Source organism: Alnus glutinosa, chromosome 7 (genome assembly GCF_958979055.1).
Source record: "Alnus glutinosa chromosome 7, dhAlnGlut1.1, whole genome shotgun sequence".
NCBI classification, from domain to species: Eukaryota; Viridiplantae; Streptophyta; class Magnoliopsida; order Fagales; family Betulaceae; genus Alnus; species Alnus glutinosa.
The window spans coordinates 22,508,193-22,525,444 of record NC_084892.1 but is presented as its reverse complement, the minus strand read 5'-3'; the positions used below and the strand labels follow the sequence as shown (position 1 = coordinate 22,525,444).

General features: G+C 36.5%; 1 protein-coding gene across 1 annotated transcript; it reads right to left on the bottom strand.

The window, feature by feature from the left end:
• Nucleotides 1-15,511: 15,511 nt before the first annotated feature.
• Nucleotides 15,512-16,862, bottom strand: LOC133873327 (uncharacterized). Its single transcript, XM_062311047.1, has 3 exons — nucleotides 16,611-16,862; nucleotides 16,169-16,480; nucleotides 15,512-16,048 (listed from the first exon to the last, which is right to left on the bottom strand). The coding sequence occupies exons 1-3, from the start codon at nucleotides 16,860-16,862 to the stop codon at nucleotides 15,512-15,514; spliced, it is 1,101 nt and encodes a 366-aa protein (XP_062167031.1).
• Nucleotides 16,863-17,252: the final 390 nt, after the last annotated feature.

Here is a 17,252-nt window from a genome sequence, read left to right as displayed (position 1 = left end):
ATTTGGTAATGAATTCCTTGTAGCTTAGAGATGGTGTTTAGGGAGATATTGAAGATCTGTTAGCTCTCTAGCTGTTGCCAGTGTGTGATTGATCAGTTGTGAAGTCTATCTTAGGGAGGAGCCCTGAGGTAAATAATTCCATTGAAGACCACTTTAGGTAAGAGACCTGGTTGGGAGGCGTTCATGTATAGGTACACGTCAGAATTCAAGTTACGACCACTGAATCAGGAGTATGTGAGTGCTACTACTTTGTAACTAGCTTTGTATTCTGAATAGTGGAAATCCTGAGTTTGGCTGTCCCAGAGTGATTTTTCTCTTAATTGAGTTTTCACTTCGTCAACAAAATATCTGTCTCCTTTATATTCCGCACTTTGATATTTTGTTGCACACTATCACATACACACGGTAATTAGAAATCATAGTTTATTTTCAATTGGAATCAAAGCGGGTACACTCCGTTTAAATGATTTCATTCTCAAGTTTGATCCTTATCTTTTATGACTTCTATTTTTTCCATTACACCTTTTATCATGAATTCTTCTCAGTTATCTGAAGAGAATTCTGATATTAAGCTCTTTAAGGTTTTTGATAAATTGAAGAATGCTAAAAATTCTAAAGTTTCTCATGAAGAGCTTAAAAATTGGGAGCAAGAAAAATAGCCTTTTACAGTTATCTGAATCACATGTTTTGATTGATTCTTTGAAATCTGAGAATACCATGTTGCTTAATACCATTGATGCACTAGAGAATAAATTAGAAAAATTCTTTAGTGATAATTTGAAAAGCATGCTTTGTATTTATTCAGATATTTCTAACAAGCCTGATTTAATTGTTGATGATTTAAGTACTTCTACTTCACATGTTTCTAATTCTGAGTTAAATTCTATTGATATTAAGCATGTGATAGTAGATATAACTTGTTTAGATAATTCTTGCTTAAATAATCATGTGATGCCAAATTCCAAGGAATCAGAAACATAAAGTAAGTTTGTTCATACATGTCATAATTGTGAAAAAATTGGTCATATTAGATCAAATTGTTATTTGTTAAAATCTCACAAACCTTGGATTAAGCAGGGTGCTCAGAGGAAAGGGAAAGTTGAAGATTTGCCCCGTCAAAATGTGTCCCTTCGCATAGGAGACATATGAAAGGTATGGACAATATTATTTGTAAGAATGCTAACCATGATTATGCAGAGAAAGTCAAGAGGTATTCCACAAATGGATGCCTGCCTACTTGTCATCACTGCAGCATCACCGGTCACATCCAACCTAAATGTCCACAACTCCAGACAAAGGTTTAGAGGGAGCTGTCAGCTAAAGCTACATCAAGCACTCTACCTTCGACAGCATATCAGGCTCCACGGCATCAGCGGCGACAACAGCGGTTTGTTCCATCTATTCCAATGGGTAAACCAAAGAAGAACACACCAAGGCACTACAAGAAAAAACTGTAGAAGCCCAATAGCAACCATGCCTATGAAGGGCTGCTGAGCTTGATGCAAGGTATGCTGAGGAGAATGGACAACATGAACAATACCCACAAACCACCTCCGCAGGTTAAGCATGTATGGGTCAGAAAGGATGAGTTCATTCACCCCTTGAGGGGGAATGGATTCATCTAGTAAAGGTGGAGTCTCACCATGCCCAGAATTTTGGTTCCTAAATTCTAGTGCATGTCAGGTATGATTGCATTACATTATTTATCTTGTTATATCTTATTCATGCATTGCATTCTGTTTAAGGAACCATATTTTCTATTCCCATATTTTCTCTTGGTTGTTTGAGAAAATTTCTACAAGTATTTTCTGGGGATGATAGAGAAAGCATGTCACTGCTTTTCTGTATAGGTAAGTCCAAACCTCTCTCCATGACAACAGGTTTGCTTCTTACAATCTTATAAATAATACTACAATTCTGGTCCAACTAGATTAGTGATATTGACGCAAGTATCCACACACTTGTTCATATGGCAAAAACAATACCTCTTACATGAAGCTTTTTGATGATGTCGTGGCAATAGACAACCCAACACTTCATGTAGCACGATTCAATGTCCTTATCACAGGGAGCGAGACATGTTAGCAATGGTTTTTGACATTCCACATGGGCCACTCTTAAGTATATTAGCAATATAATTGCGACGACTTGCACCCCTGACTGGTCCCCTACGGCTACACTTATACTCTATTATTATCCTCACCTGTGGATTTTGAGTTAGAAAGCATATTTTGTAGACATGACATAAGGTGATTAATTGTTCATTTGAATATTTCAAATCGTTGTCATGCATTTGGTATACTTAGTATCTCAACTTTGGCAACCAGGACAACCACCTTCCATGCATAGTAAAAGCATGTTTGTTTATTTCTCTTGTTTGAGACAAGTCACAAATTTAGATTATGCTATTCCTTTATGGTGAAAGAAGTTGGACTGTATAGTTTCGATATGACAAGGGACTGAAGGGAGATACTTTCCAACTTCTTTCACCATAAAAGAATAGTATATTCTCAATTTGTGACTTGTCCCAAACAAGATAAATAAACAAACATTCTTTCACTGTGCACGAAAGGTGGCTGTCCTGGTTGTCAAAGTTGAGATACCAAACATGCCTCTTGCATGAGAACTGTTTGAAGCATACAAATGAACAATTAATCACCTTCTGTCATATCTACAAATATGCTTTCTAACTCAAAATCCACAGACGAGGATAATATCATAGTATGAGTGTAGCCGTAGGGGACCAGTCAATGGTGCAAGTTGTCACAATTCTATTGCTAATATACTTGAGTGTGGCCCATATGGAATGTCAAAAATCATTGCTAACATGCCTCACTCCTTGTGATAAGGACACTGAATCGTGCTACATGAAGTGTTGGGTTGTCTGTCGGCACAACATCATCAAAAAAACTTCATATATGAGGGATTGTTTTGACCATATGAACAAGTGTGGATACTTGCGTGAATATCACCAACCCAGTTCGACCAGAGCTGTAGTATTATTTATAAGATTGCAAGAAGCCATGGAATTGGGTGATAAATAAATGAAATCCCAATACTAGCTAGTCTTTCGGTGATTTCTCTCTTACTGAAACAACTATTTAATTATTCTTACAACAAAGGGAAACTTTGTTAGTTTGTTTCGAAAGCCACAACTCTCTCTCTCTCTCTCTCTCCTCTTTTATTGTTTTCGGCTGACACCATGAAAATCCAGCACTCACTTTTGTATCAAGAAGCTTTTGCACCAATGGTACGAGGCCCATCCATGTGGTTGTGACAATCCTTATCTGATTAGAATTAGTCTCGCTGGGTGATAGTTTAGGTTAAGATGAAATTGTTGTAATGTGTCATACTCTTCCCTTGAGGAAGCCTATAAATTGAATTTCGTTAATGAATGATTTTTGAAGAACAACCTCATTACTAAGTGGTTAATATATGATTTTGCAAAAATGGTCTCCTTTAGGAACTGGAGATAACTAGACCAGAGATTAGTGCCAAATATTTATCAGGGGAACCTAGCTCTTACTCGAGCTTGTTAACAAACTGAGGCTTTAAGTAATTCATATGTTTGAGGTGCCGCACTTCGTAAATTATTAATCTCTGATCTACACTATTTATGGCTTTTGCAACTCCTTAGCATGAGTTGGTTCATTATTGACCCTGGTGAAACAAGTTAGATTCCCAAAACATAAATCAAAAGGCATGCAATTATCAGTGGTTGGCTAGAGCTGGCAATCCTACCTGTTATGCCACCCAAATAAAGATTCTGAAGCGTTGCGAGTGCTGTCTTTACACTATCTTGTTTTTGGTTCAACATACTTAGTTTTGCCAGATTCCTCATCGTAATACCGTATCATTTACACTTGCGTGAGGACAAGGACTGCTACTTTGTTTTTTTTTTTTCCTTTCTAGTTGTTGAGATTTGCATATAAAATTAAAATAGAATAAAAGTAGAGTAATAATGGAAGTAAGAGAGAGAAAGGAGACATAAATATTACGTAGTTCGGTTTATGACTTACGTCTAAAGAATAAAGTTCAAAGGGCTACATTGTGCTTATTAATTTGATTGTCTACAATATAAAGGTCCATATTTATTGGTTTTAGAGTAAATACAAATATTGTAATCATGATTTAATTACAATTTACCCATAAATAGAGAATATTACAATATTAACCAATTATGAAATATACGAAAAATGTAATATATTTTCTATATATTCTAACATCCCCCTTCAAACTCAAGGTGAATAATTTTGGAAGCTTGAGTTTGAAAAAAAAAACTGGAGGCCGGTGGTGAAGACTAACGGATATTGTCGGAGGGGGCAAGAGGTTGGCGGAGGCTAGCGGGGCAGCAGGTCACAACTGGTGGTGAAAACTAACGAGCTAGCACTGACTTGGCTTGAAATTGAAAATTGCTTCTTCTTCTTCTTCTTTTTTTTTTTTTTTTTTTTTTTTTTTTTTTTTTTTTAAAAAAAAAAAAAAGGCTTACTGTGGGCCATGAACAAACATAAAAGAAAAAAGATGCGCCTGATAATGCAGCGATTGGTACGCGTTGTGGGACTAGAACCAACTGTGGGCCAAAAGGAGACAAAAAAAAAAGAAGATGCGCCTAATTTAGGCGGCAATCGGTAGGCACTGTGGGCCTAGAACCGATTGCAGGCTGACTACGGGCCAAAAAAAAAAGATGTGTCTAATTTAGGCGGCAATCGGTAGGCGTTGTGAGCCTAGAACTGACTGTGGGCCAAAAGAAAAAGATCGATCAGTAGGCGCTGTGGGCCTAGAACCAATTGCGGGCAGACTGTGGGGCAAAAAAATAAAAAGTAAAAGTTACGATGGGTTCGGATCTGGTGCAAGTAAGAGCACTATAAGCTAGTGAGCCTTCAGGGTTGTGATGTGGTGTGGTGCAATCAAAGGTGGAATCACGGGCTGTGATATGGTGTAGCGCAGGTGCAATGGAATTGTGGGCAAGGATTTGATGTGGCGCATGGAGGCTGCACAGGTGAGCCTTGGCGCTTGGAGGACACGCACAGCCAATAAAGGTAGCGCATGGAGGCGCGTGGTAGAGGCGGTTAGGTAGAGCAGTGGATTTTGATCCTAGATCTGGTCTTCACGATGGAAGATGACTGATAGAAGTGGCGCATGGTAGCTGGCGATGGCGAGTGGAATGCTTGAGAGAGGCGCAAAGTGTTCTGGTGGCACGTGAGAGCGCATGCTTGGTTGGAAGGCGATTTTCTAGGTAGGGCTGGAACAATCGGCGGCAAATTTGTCTGATGGCGTGACTGTCAAAGTGGTTGGAGGACTGTGGTGGCACGTGGCTAAATGGGCAAAATCTTTGTGCGGCGCATGGAGGCGCATGATATGGACGATGACAGTGATATTGGAGGTGATGGAATCGTCTGCTTCAGACCTACCGATTGGCATTGGTAGCAAGGTGATTGGACGACTTTGGAAGGACGGAGTTTGGAGGGGCGGAGTTTCAAAGACAGAAACTCTTGACGGCAGATGGAAGCATGGTTGAAGGAAAGATGGCTCTAATACCATGTTGAGATTTGTGTATAAATCTAATAGAATAAAAGCGGAATAATAGCATAAATAAGAGAGATAAAGGAGACATAAATTTTACGTGGTTCGGTCTATTACCTACATCCACAGATTAAAGCCAAAGGGTTATATTGTGCTCATTAACTTGATTGTTTACAATATAAATGTCTTTATTTATAAGGTTCAGAGTAACTACAAATATGGTAATCAAATTCTCATGATTTGATTACAATTTACCCGTAAATAGAAAATATTACAATATCAACGAATTATAAAATATACAAAAAATATAATATATTTTACATATATTCTAACATGCACTAGTTGTAGTCAAGGAATTTGGTGGATAAACATTTGATGGGGCTTCAGGGTAAAGGTGTTTCTAGGGCTAAAATTTGCCTCTTCAAACTTTGCTTCCACATGAATCATTGATATATATATATATATAATGGTTGGTTTTTGTCTTATCATATCTTTTTGGATCAAAAGGTGATGGCAGCCTACAGAAATCTTTGTGTGATCTTTTCTTCTCTTTGGTATGCTTTGGTTGTCTCCCAATTAAGGATGTTGATGATCTTTTACCACAGATTTGATCCAAGCAGAGACTCTTTAGTTGCTTTGGAACTTTGAATTTTTTCTCTTCTTTTATTTTCTTTGTTATCGTCATCATTTTCATAAACATTGTAAGCAAAGTTTAATGAAGATGGGGGTGGTGATGTTAATGACGGTAATGATGGTTATGACGACTGGTGTTGTTTTAATATTCAGGCCTTCAGTGTCATCCTGAAGGGCCTTATCACTGTTGTCTAGGACTGATTTTACTGGTGGACCAACTTATTATTGTTGTTATTCTGATGGTATGTGATTGCAAGATGTTGTTCGATCAGTGAGTATATATTGCCAAAAGTTAGTGATTTTAGCACGAAAATGGACTCTGAATTGAGGCCTCCAGTGCCTTGCTGGCGGGGCTCATCGCTACTGCCTGGGGCCTAAAATTGTTCGCTGACAAATTTTTCTTGGTCAAACTCTAGGTCTTGCCTATTAGTCAAACATTTAGCTCTGCATGTGTGATCGGATGTTAATGCTGGAGCCTGGAAATTGATGACCTAATATCAGATAGTGGCACTAAAAAAAAATACTGCTGTTACTTTTAATGCCGTTTCTTTCCAACATCACTAAACCATAATTTTAATGTCGTTTAATTTGAAAGTGCAAAAAACTTATACTAAAAAGGGCACCAATTTATACAGCTTTCACAATAAAAAGCATTAAAGTTGATGTTGCTAAATTTGAAAGCGGCATAAATTTATGCCGTTTATTTACAAGGGGCACAAATTACAAAATCAACAAAAAAAATGGCTTTTTGAGCCATTTTTTTTGAAGTCGTTTTAAGGCTTTAAAACGGCTTAAACTATTTTGTGTCCTTTTTTATAAGCCGTTTTCAAAATGGCTCAACATATAGCGTATTAAAATCTCAGTTTGAGCCGTTTTGGACTAAAACGACTCTAATTTAAGCCGTTTTAATAAAAACGGCTCAAACCGGTTTAAACCGCTTTTTAAAACGGCTCAAATCGATTGGAGTCATTTTATACAAAACGGCTCAAACCGATTTGAACCGTTTTCAACCAAAATGACTCTAAATAATTGGAGCCGTTTTAAGTTCCTTAAAACAGTTCTAAATTTTTTTTTTTAAAAAAAATTCATCAATTTCTTTAGAGCCGTTTTAGCCTTTAGGGTACCTAAAACGACTCTAAATAAAAAATTATAAAAAATATTAGAGCCATTTTAGGCACCCTAAAACGGCTCTAAATAAAGAATTTTTCAAAAAAAAAAATAATTTTTTTAGAGTCATTTTAGGGACTCTAAAACGGCTATAAATAAAAAAAAATAAAAAAAAAAATATTTATATATCAAAATCCCTTTCCAGTACACCAAATACATCCGATCAAAATAACCCCAAATCAGTACAGCATCTAAGACCATTAGATTACAAACATTACCACAACCCACACCTCACTAGAACACCACCAGAAAACCATCAAGCATAATCACATTCACGGCTCAGTCCATCAAGAACACCAAAACAGAGAAACATCCAGTTAATATCAAGAATAATGCGAGCAAACCTGCATTGGTAGCATTATTTATCACAACTGGGACACCCCTTGGCATCTGCATAATCATAAAAGGGAAAGAAAAAAAGAAAAAAAAAAAAAAGAAATAGAGATCAAATATGAACTGGGAAATCACAAATAAAGCAACATATTTTACAAAAATCAACCGGAAATTAGGTCACCAGAAATTTCATCGGAAGCCTCCCTTGGTTCTGTCGTAGTCGACCCCTTGTCCAGTCGCCGAAAATCGCTCCTAATCATCGAAAATCGACTTTTGGCTAAGTGGGTCTCTAGAGACCCAGAGATGGTGGTCGGAGAGAGAGAGAGGGGGGAAGGAAGAAGGAAGAACAAGAACAAAAAAGAAGAAAGAAAGGGAGAAAGGAAAATATGGGGAGACGAGAGTGACGGATCATAGAGAGTGAGGAGATATTTTATGTGTGTGAAAGGAAAAAGTAAAGTAAAATTCAAAACTTGAATTTTCTTTTTGGCTGTGCGCCCGCGGGACACGAAATTTTCGTGTCCCGCCTAAAAGTTTGAGTCGTTTTCTTGCCAAAACGACTCCAAATATTTTTTAACAAATTAAAAAAATTAAAGAAAAAAGAAAAACAAATAAAAAACAAATTTTTGTTTAAACAAAATTATAAATTATAAAAATAAAAATAAATAAATAATCAAATGAAAAAAAAAAATTTAAACCAGTATTTTTTTTCTAGAATTTTTTGTTATTTTATAATTTTATAATTTTAATAATTTTATGAAAGGGTATTTTTGTCATTAAGAGAAACATTGACATTTTTTTGGTAGTTTAAGGGGGAGGATATTGACATAATTGGTAGTTTGAGGGGACATTAACAATTAAATGGTAGTTTGAGGGGGATATATAGATCGTGTCACAATCGATCACATAGATCGTACCACGATTCATCACATGATTGTACCACCATCGATCACATAGATCGTATCACGATCGATCACATAGATCGTACCACGACCGATTACTTAGATCGTACCACAATCGATTACACATGATCGTACGATCTTAGTGATGGATCGTGGTATGCTCATGCGTGATCAATCGTGATACAATCCAAGTGATCGATCATGGTACAGCCAATGTGATCAATCGTGGTATAATCCATGTGATCGATCGTAGTATGATCAATGTGATGGTTTGTGGTACGATCTATGTGATCAATCATGGTACAATCATATGATCGGTCGTGGTATGATTCATGTGATCGATCATGATACGATCAATGTGATGGTTCGTGGTACAGTCTATGTGATCAATCGTGGTACGATCTAGGTGATCAGTCATGGTACAATCAATATGATCGGTCGTGGTACGATCTATGTAATCGATCGTGGTACGATCTAAGTGATGGTTCGTGGTACGATCAATGTGATCGGTCGTGCTACGATTTATGTGAGACTTTTTTTTTTGTTTAAACGACACTAATTTGAGACATTTTTTTTTTGTTTAAACGGCTACAATTAGAGCCATTTTGATCAAAATGGCTCTACTTCCAATCGTTTTTCGATAAGACGGCTTTAATTTGAGCCGCTTTTGTTAAAACGACTCAAACTAATTTGAGCCGTTTTTTCAAAAAACGGCTCAAATTAGAGCCGTTTTACTAAAAGAGCTCTAAAAATTTAGAGTCATTTTAAAAAAGTGGCTCTAATTATAGTCGTTTTAACTAAAACGCCTATAATTAGAGCCCTTTTAGTAAAAACGGCTTTAAAAATTTAGAGTCATTTTTAAAAAGCAACTCTAATTAGAGCCGTTTTAACTAAAACGCTTTTTTAAAACAACTCTAAATTGAGCCGTTTTAGTTAAAAATGGGTCAAATTAGAGCCATTTTTTTAAAATGGCTCTAACAAAAACGATTCAAAAAGCCCTTTTTTTGTAGTGAATTGGTGCCATTTAATATAAAAAGGGCACCAATTTATGTCGTGTTCACAATACACAACTTTAAATTTAATACTGCTCATTTGAAAGCAGCATAAATTTACGTCATTTATTTATAAGCGGTACAATTTACACAAATTTATGCCGCTTTCACAGTAGACGGCATTAAATTTAATGCCGCTTAATTTGAAAGCGGCATAATTTTATGCGGTTTATACAAATTTTTCCTCCTTTACATTTTAAGTATTAGGCACACCCCTTTCTTTTTTTTTTCTTTTTTTTTTTTTCTTTCTCCCGGCCCTTTCTTTCTTCTTTCTTGTTCGTTTCTTCTCGTCCCAACCGAGAGAGATTAGAGAGAGACCAAGAGAGAAAGAAAGAGAGACCGAGATAGATGCAAAGAATCAAAGAGAACTTGAGGGAGGCGTGCGGTGGGCTAGCCACCGTTTGAGGCGGACGATAGCACCGAGGCCAGTGGGTTACGGCCCAACGCTAGTGAGGCCAAAAAGCTTGGAGTTTCGGCATTTTCTCAGTATCCAAACAATAGAAAATCCAAATTTTTTTTTTTTTTTTGTTAAATATATGTTATGAGCCTGTAAATCTGATAATTTCATTCTTATTGACATAATGATAAAAGACAATGGAAAATAATAGTTTGACACTTCAAGGGGTCAATCCCTCCTTTTTACTCTAACACACAGTTAAGAGATGAACCTTTGGATAAATTTCGGGATACTTTCATTGATCTCAAGCATTGAATTAAATACAATGACTCAATAACCGCTTAGCCACCAACATAGACATTAACTGACCCACTACTAAAATAACTGACCCATAACATGACATAAAGAAATCCATTACTTCATGATATGCATGCCCACTACTATGGCTCATGTTTATAGTACAGCCAATGGCCATATCTCAATCTAGAATTATTAACCAAAACCCACTTTATCTAGTTTAAAAAATGGGTTTTAAAAGGCACCATACAACATATTATCTATTATTAACTCTATATTATTTAAATACGCTTTCTTCATTTATTTTATTACTTTTTTTAATTATTATATTTTTTTACTGTCCTTTTTTTTTTTTTTTTTTTTTTTTTTTTTAAAATGGTCATATACGGTCATATTTGTCAACAGTCATTTTAGTTATTTTTATAACGTAAATTTTCTTTACATAATCCAATCATTGTGTTTTTAATATTTTGTTTAACTACTTTAGCCTAAAATTACAAATAGCTAATCCATTGAAAGTGTTGTTACAAACTAACTCCTAACAGATATTCAAGAATGCTGTAACATATTCAGCTAACCCAATATCCCACTAACCACGTAGACATAATTAACTGACTCATGACTGCCTCATGTCCCCCCATTTCCTTGAACACACACTGCACGACCCATTATTCACATCTATTGCACCTATCAACCCCCCTTATCACGCTTCTGGGTCCTTTCATGCTTGTTTCATTTCCTTCTCCTTTTCAGCTTCTAGTTCCTTATTTAACCTCTCTTATAGGCTCATAACAGTATAATTTTTTAGGCTTGATTTCTTGATTTTGTTTTGATTTGGGTTGTTTTTGTGAAGATTTTCAGTAGAGAATCTGATTGAGTATTGTAAATTTGTTTTGGATCGTTTTGTGGGGTTTGGGTTGGCTCTAACCGCTTCTCTGACTCCAAGTGCTCCATCGAGGCCCATATCGTCAAGTCCTGACTCGACGTGAATATACAACCGGGACGTTACCCAAGCATTTCAAGTATGTTGGTTGCACGGCATATCAAAGGTGGTTGTTCATTTTTAAATTTAAAATACTTTTCATGCATGCATTACGCATGTTCTAAAATCTTTCTGATCACGCATTTGATATGCCGCTTTGCCAGCCGTGCAACCAACATACTTGAATTGCTTGTGTAACGTCCCGCTTTTACAATTGTAAAAGCGGGACGTTACACAAGCAATTCAAGTATGTTGGTTGCACGGCTGGGCAAGCGGCCTATCAAAGGTTGTTGCTCATTTTTAAATTTAAAATACTTGTCAAGCATGCATTACGCATGTTCTAAAATCTCTCTCATCACGCATTTGATACGTTGCTTTGCCAGCCGTGCAACCAACATACGATCAAATATGTGATCAGAAAGATTTTAGAACATGCGTAATGCGTGCATGATAAGTATTTTAAATTTAAAAATGAACAACCAACCCTTGTCAGATTTATAAATACTGTATATTGTAATTGAAAATTCAAAGGTCAGGAATCAATAACTTATAGCTAACGAGGGTAAGGTTATGGGTGTAGAGAAGCCATCGGTGGTACAAGTGGTTGCATTGCTATTGCTAATATGCTTGGCAGTGACCCGTGTGAAGTGCCAGAAACTGTTGCTGACAAGTCAAGTTGGCTGTGATGATGATTTTATGTCGTGTTTAAAGAAGTGTACGCAATACTTTGGGAAGGACCCAAGCAAATTTGCTGTATGTGTACGCCTGTGTAGGCACCCTCCCCCTTCTCCTTTGCCCTTTTATATGGCTTAGAAAAAAAAAATAAAGACGTGTTTGCCCGGATACTTAATTGCGTCAATAATTTAATAAAGACCAGAACTTAATTAGTTGTACAACATTCTGCAATTGCATTATCTAGAGCTGTGGTATTATTTATAAGATTGTAATAAGCCATGTATCCCGGCTGGTACTAGTCTTCCGGTGGTTTCTCTCTTACTGAAACCATTAATTATTCTTACAAGAAATAGAAATTTTGTTAGTTTGGTTCGAAAGCCAGCACTCTCTCTACTCTTCTCTCTTCCTTTCTGCTGGCACCATGAAAATCCATCACTCACTTTTGGTATCAAGAAACTTTTGCACCAATTGTATGATGCCCATTGAAGTGGTTGTGACAACCCTCCCTAAAGAACGAAGATCAAGTCACCATAATATCTTGTACATATCTAATAGCAACTCATAACATGAATATATTACATTAGAGATCAAAACATCGCAGTAGAAGCAACAAAACAATTATATTATTAAGAGTTGACATTAAAATGTCAAATGTTTTAATTTTTTTTTACATTATATCATTTCATAACTAAAACTAATAGATATACAAAAGTGTCACAAGAGAATTTCGTATGCATTATATGAATTGAGGAGTATTTCTAAATGTTATATAAATGTTTATCAAGTGTATGTCCATAAAAAAATGCGGTGGCTCAATGATGATTTTAAAAGACACCTCATTTTTTTATGAACACTTTATAAACATAACGTTCAAATCCCAAAAGATAAGATTATATAACATTTATAATTAGTCCGTTAATGAGTGTTTATAAACATAACGTACAAATCCCAAAAGATAAGACTATCTAATAGTCCGACTCAAAAAGCATCCCGGCATTCCATGGGCCAAGTATGAGGCTACGGGATCCTATGGACTCTCAAAAAAAATTCTTATCTTTTTACACCCGCCCATTTCCTTTCAGACTTTCAGTGGCGTAGCAAAACAAAAAAACTAAGAAACACAGAAGGGAAAGGAAGAACAGGGGAGAAGATAAAGAAGGGAAAGAAAGAAGAGAAGAGAGAGAAAGAACCGAGGGGGAGAGAGAGGCGTAGAAGCGAAAGAGAACGGAAGAAGAGGAAGAGGAGAAAAAGAGAAGAAGAAAGAAGAAAGAGAGATCGTGCGTTAAAGAGAGAAAGGAAGAGGGCTAAATTTGGAAGATGGAAGAAGGTATAATAATTCTGGATTTTATTTCCTCTATTTGCTTTTTTCACAATTGATTTTATTTCCTCTATTTGCTTTTTCACAAGAAGAAGGTATAAGAATTTCTTGTTGACAAAATCAGCTCACCCTCTTCGACTTTTTCGGCACGTCAATGGATTCTTTGAGCTAAAGCATGTTTAAGAGCTTCTAATTATTTTCCCTTTCCTTTTGGTTTTCATTTTTTTTTTTTTTTTTTTTTTTTTTTTTTTTTTTGTTTGAAGAATTGACACCCTGCACACATTTATGCAATTTTGTATCATTGTCTATACGTTCTCTAACCACCTGCACTTTCACAAAAATTATAAGTGAGATTTTTCGATTTTCACGTCAGAATAACTTCAATATATAAAAATAATAATATTTTGTTATGCTATAATAATTACATTCTAAAATAATACATTATGTGTCCCATGCAGTACTTAATAAATAAATAATTACTATTTTTCTCTAAATAATAATTACACGCTAAAAGTCTCGTTCTTAAGCTGCTTCATTTATTCCTGCAAAACTCGCAAGTAATTGTGGTTAACACCACAATCTCATGTTGTGGTCGAGTAAGTCAATGGTCCTCAACCACATAGTGACACATTGATTTATTTAACAATATACAATGCATCCAAATGATGACAGTTATATCCACAAACACATAATTATATCCACATACAACCAATGCTTGTTCCCCTACTTTAACTCTTTACTACTCAAAGCCATGTCTATACTTATCACATTATTAGCGTCATATGTTACCACTAATATTGAATCATACGGTTCATACCTCTTCCACTAGAACTTTACTTCCCGTACTGGAGCCTTAACTCCTTTACTGGTACCATACTTTGAGTGCCAGAGCCATAACTCTTATACCTCTTTTACTGGAACCATAATTTCCATACTAGAGCCTTAACTCCCTTTCTGGAACCATACTTTTAATGCTAGAGTTATAACTCTTCACACTTATCTTAGCTCACTAATATTCCTTCAACCTTTGGTTTATCTGTCGGTCTTATCAGTGTATTGATGCTTTGGTACCTAAACTTTCGGTTTATCCATCGATCTAACCAACCTCTTGACGCCTTGGTGTATATATATAAACCTCAGTCCATCCGTTGGTCTACTCAATCCACTGACGCCTTGGTACCTAAACCTCCAATCTTTTTAACAGACTTATAACAGTATCACAATATATATAATCATGCAAACAGCATCATATACGTAATTTCAACCAAAACATGTTGAACTTATTAAATGTCAAACATCATGTATACAATTAAATAAAAAAGCAATCACTACATTTCTAAAGACTAAACCACACGTTTCATCCTCAGTGAATAAGAAATACCCACTGTTATTATTCTTGCTTCTGGGAAGTGTTCACTGCAAAATATATATATACATATATACAAACAATAGTGATTTAGCATAATTCACTAAAAATACATTTTAACCATATTCTAATTTCTTACCTTTAAACCTTCATATAATTTCCTATTAAATATTATCTCCACAAATACAATTTGTCCAATTACATTTTATTACTAATCTTTTATATGGACTTTATTACGGCATTTTTTAAGGTCTTTATATAATTATTTATCCTAATAGATCTCATAATTGTCTATTTATAAAAATAGATATAATAGTTAAAACTCACTATTCTTACAATAAAGTCTTGCAACCCAAAATAATAGAACCTTTTATTAAATAATATTAAGGCATGCACCGTTTCAGTTAAAATAATTAAAACAGTGAGATACCAAAATATGTTTAAGTCAACATATGACTTATTTTATATCAAATAAATTTAATAACTTCATTAATATAATTAACGGGTTTTATACTTTAAAAACATGTGGATTAGAATAAGTACATAATTAATCCCAATGTTATCCTTTTATAAACTTGAGCAAAATAACGATATTATTATTATTAATGCCTAAAAAAAACAATTGGGTGGCGTAACGGTTTTTTTTTAAAGGAAGAATACAACTTCATTGAATCAAAAGTGGCAAGCACAATAGATTGGATACATGGAGGACACTCTCCCATTCAAATGATATCTAGACCTTGATTCACCGCCATTTTGGCCATCGAATGAGCAGCCATATTAGCTAGTCTATTGACGTGATTGATCTTCAAAGGAATAAATCTTTGGAATAAAACTTTGATATCTTCTATCATGTGACCATAAGGACTCTAACACTGCCCCCTCTTGCGTAAAGCCATCACTATGGACTGTGCATCCCCTTCAAAAAGTACCCGCTGCCACCCTTGAGAATCATAGAATCTAACTGCTTCCCACACCGCCAAAGCTTCCGTAGTTGCAGGATCCGTCCGAGATGGAATACACATAGTCATAGCTGCCACCACCACTCCAACCCCTAACCGTTTCGTTGCTATATAGAGAGCTGCATCCCAATTCACTTTCAACATCCCCACTGGTGGCCGAACCCATCGCGGAGTGGAAGGAGCAGAAGTCATCGAAACTTCGGACCATTCTCCTTGAGATTCATCCTCCAAATCCGCCATCACCCCTTTTACTTTTTGAATCACCTGGCCCAGGGTCTCCAAGCTGCTACCAAAGACATAGGAGTTCCTTCGGAGCCAAATGAATCTCATAGTTATTAGCACCTCTCCAAAATACTGCTCCTCCAATTTATCTTTTAATTCTTTGATGAAGCCCAAACTATCCTCGGCCTCTAGGGACAACTTCTGTACCTTTCGGGAGCTCTCCTGCCAAACAGCTACCGCTGAGGGGCACGATCACAGGATCACATGGAGTGGGGTTTCCGGATTGGTCAGACAAAGTGGACAGTAAGGATCCGTCACTACCCCTCTCCGGTGTAGGTTTACCTTTATTAGAAGGATAGCGTTGCACACTTTCCACACAAAATTTTTCACTACCGGAGGTATCGAAAAACTCCAAATGTACTTCCAAAACCATTGGATACCCTGATGATGAGAACTCTCTCCTTTGTCCTGCCGTGTCCTTTCTACCTCTAGGAAGTAGGCACTGCGCAAAGAGAAATGGCCGTGCTTTGTACCCCTCCAAATCAGACGGTCCTCTTGTAGCAAAGGATTTGGAACAAGATTGCTGATTCTTTCTGCCTCTACTGGATCAAAATTCTCCAAGCACATTGTTCTTCCACCATCACGTTTGCTGATCTAGAAGAGAGCAAACTCGATCGTCATTATTTAAGCCATTAGGGAGAGAATGGACCACAAAATCAGGGGAAATTAGAACCCATTTATTCCCCCAAATTCTGGTTTTTTCACCATTACCTATCCTCCAAACCAGGCCGTTTTCAAGTGTCGGACGGGCCTTCAGGATACTGCGCCAGGCAAAAGATGGATTGTGACCCAATGCAGCTAGCTGGAAAGTCTTCCCCGAATAATACTTGTCTCTTAAAATTGTTCCCAGCAAGGAATTTGGGTCTTGAATGAGCCTCCAACCTTGTTTAGCAAGGAGTGCAAGATTAAATACTTCCATATCTCTGTAGCCAAGTCCCCCATTAGATTTTGAGTTTCCCAGTCTTGACCAGCTCATCTAGTTGAGACCTTTAGACGACTCCTTGTTGCCCCACATAAACCGGTTCATCACGGCTTCCAGCTTGTCGCACAGGGACTTTGGGAGCATGAACACACTCATATTGTAGGTTGGTATAGCTTGGATTACCGATTTTAAAAGCACCTCATTCCCGAGCTGAGAAAGAAATCTCTCTTTCCACCCGTCAAGCCTCTTCCTTACTCGGTGCAGAATTCCCTCGAAAGTCCTTCTTTTTGACCAGCCTACCATTGCAGGTAACCACAAATACTTTTTGAAGGAATTATATGCTGGGATGCCACTAGAGGAGTTGATAAATTCTCTAAACTCATGCTTGGTGTTTCGGCTATAAAAGATGGATGTTTTGGAGCTATTTAGCTTCTGTCCCGAGGC

Excerpts from the sequence above, each read along its gene's own strand:
- LOC133873327 (XM_062311047.1), bottom strand. The coding sequence starts at position 16,862 with ATGAGCTGGTCAAGACTGGGAAACTCAAAATCTAATGGGGGACTTGGC. Across the intron at positions 16,481-16,610 it reads CGACACTTGAAAACGGCCTG|ATCAGCAAACGTGATGGTGG; the intron begins GTTTGGAGGATA and ends GCTCTCTTCTAG. Across the intron at positions 16,049-16,168 it reads ACGCTATCCTTCTAATAAAG|GAGAGCTCCCGAAAGGTACA; the intron begins GTAAACCTACAC and ends GCTGTTTGGCAG.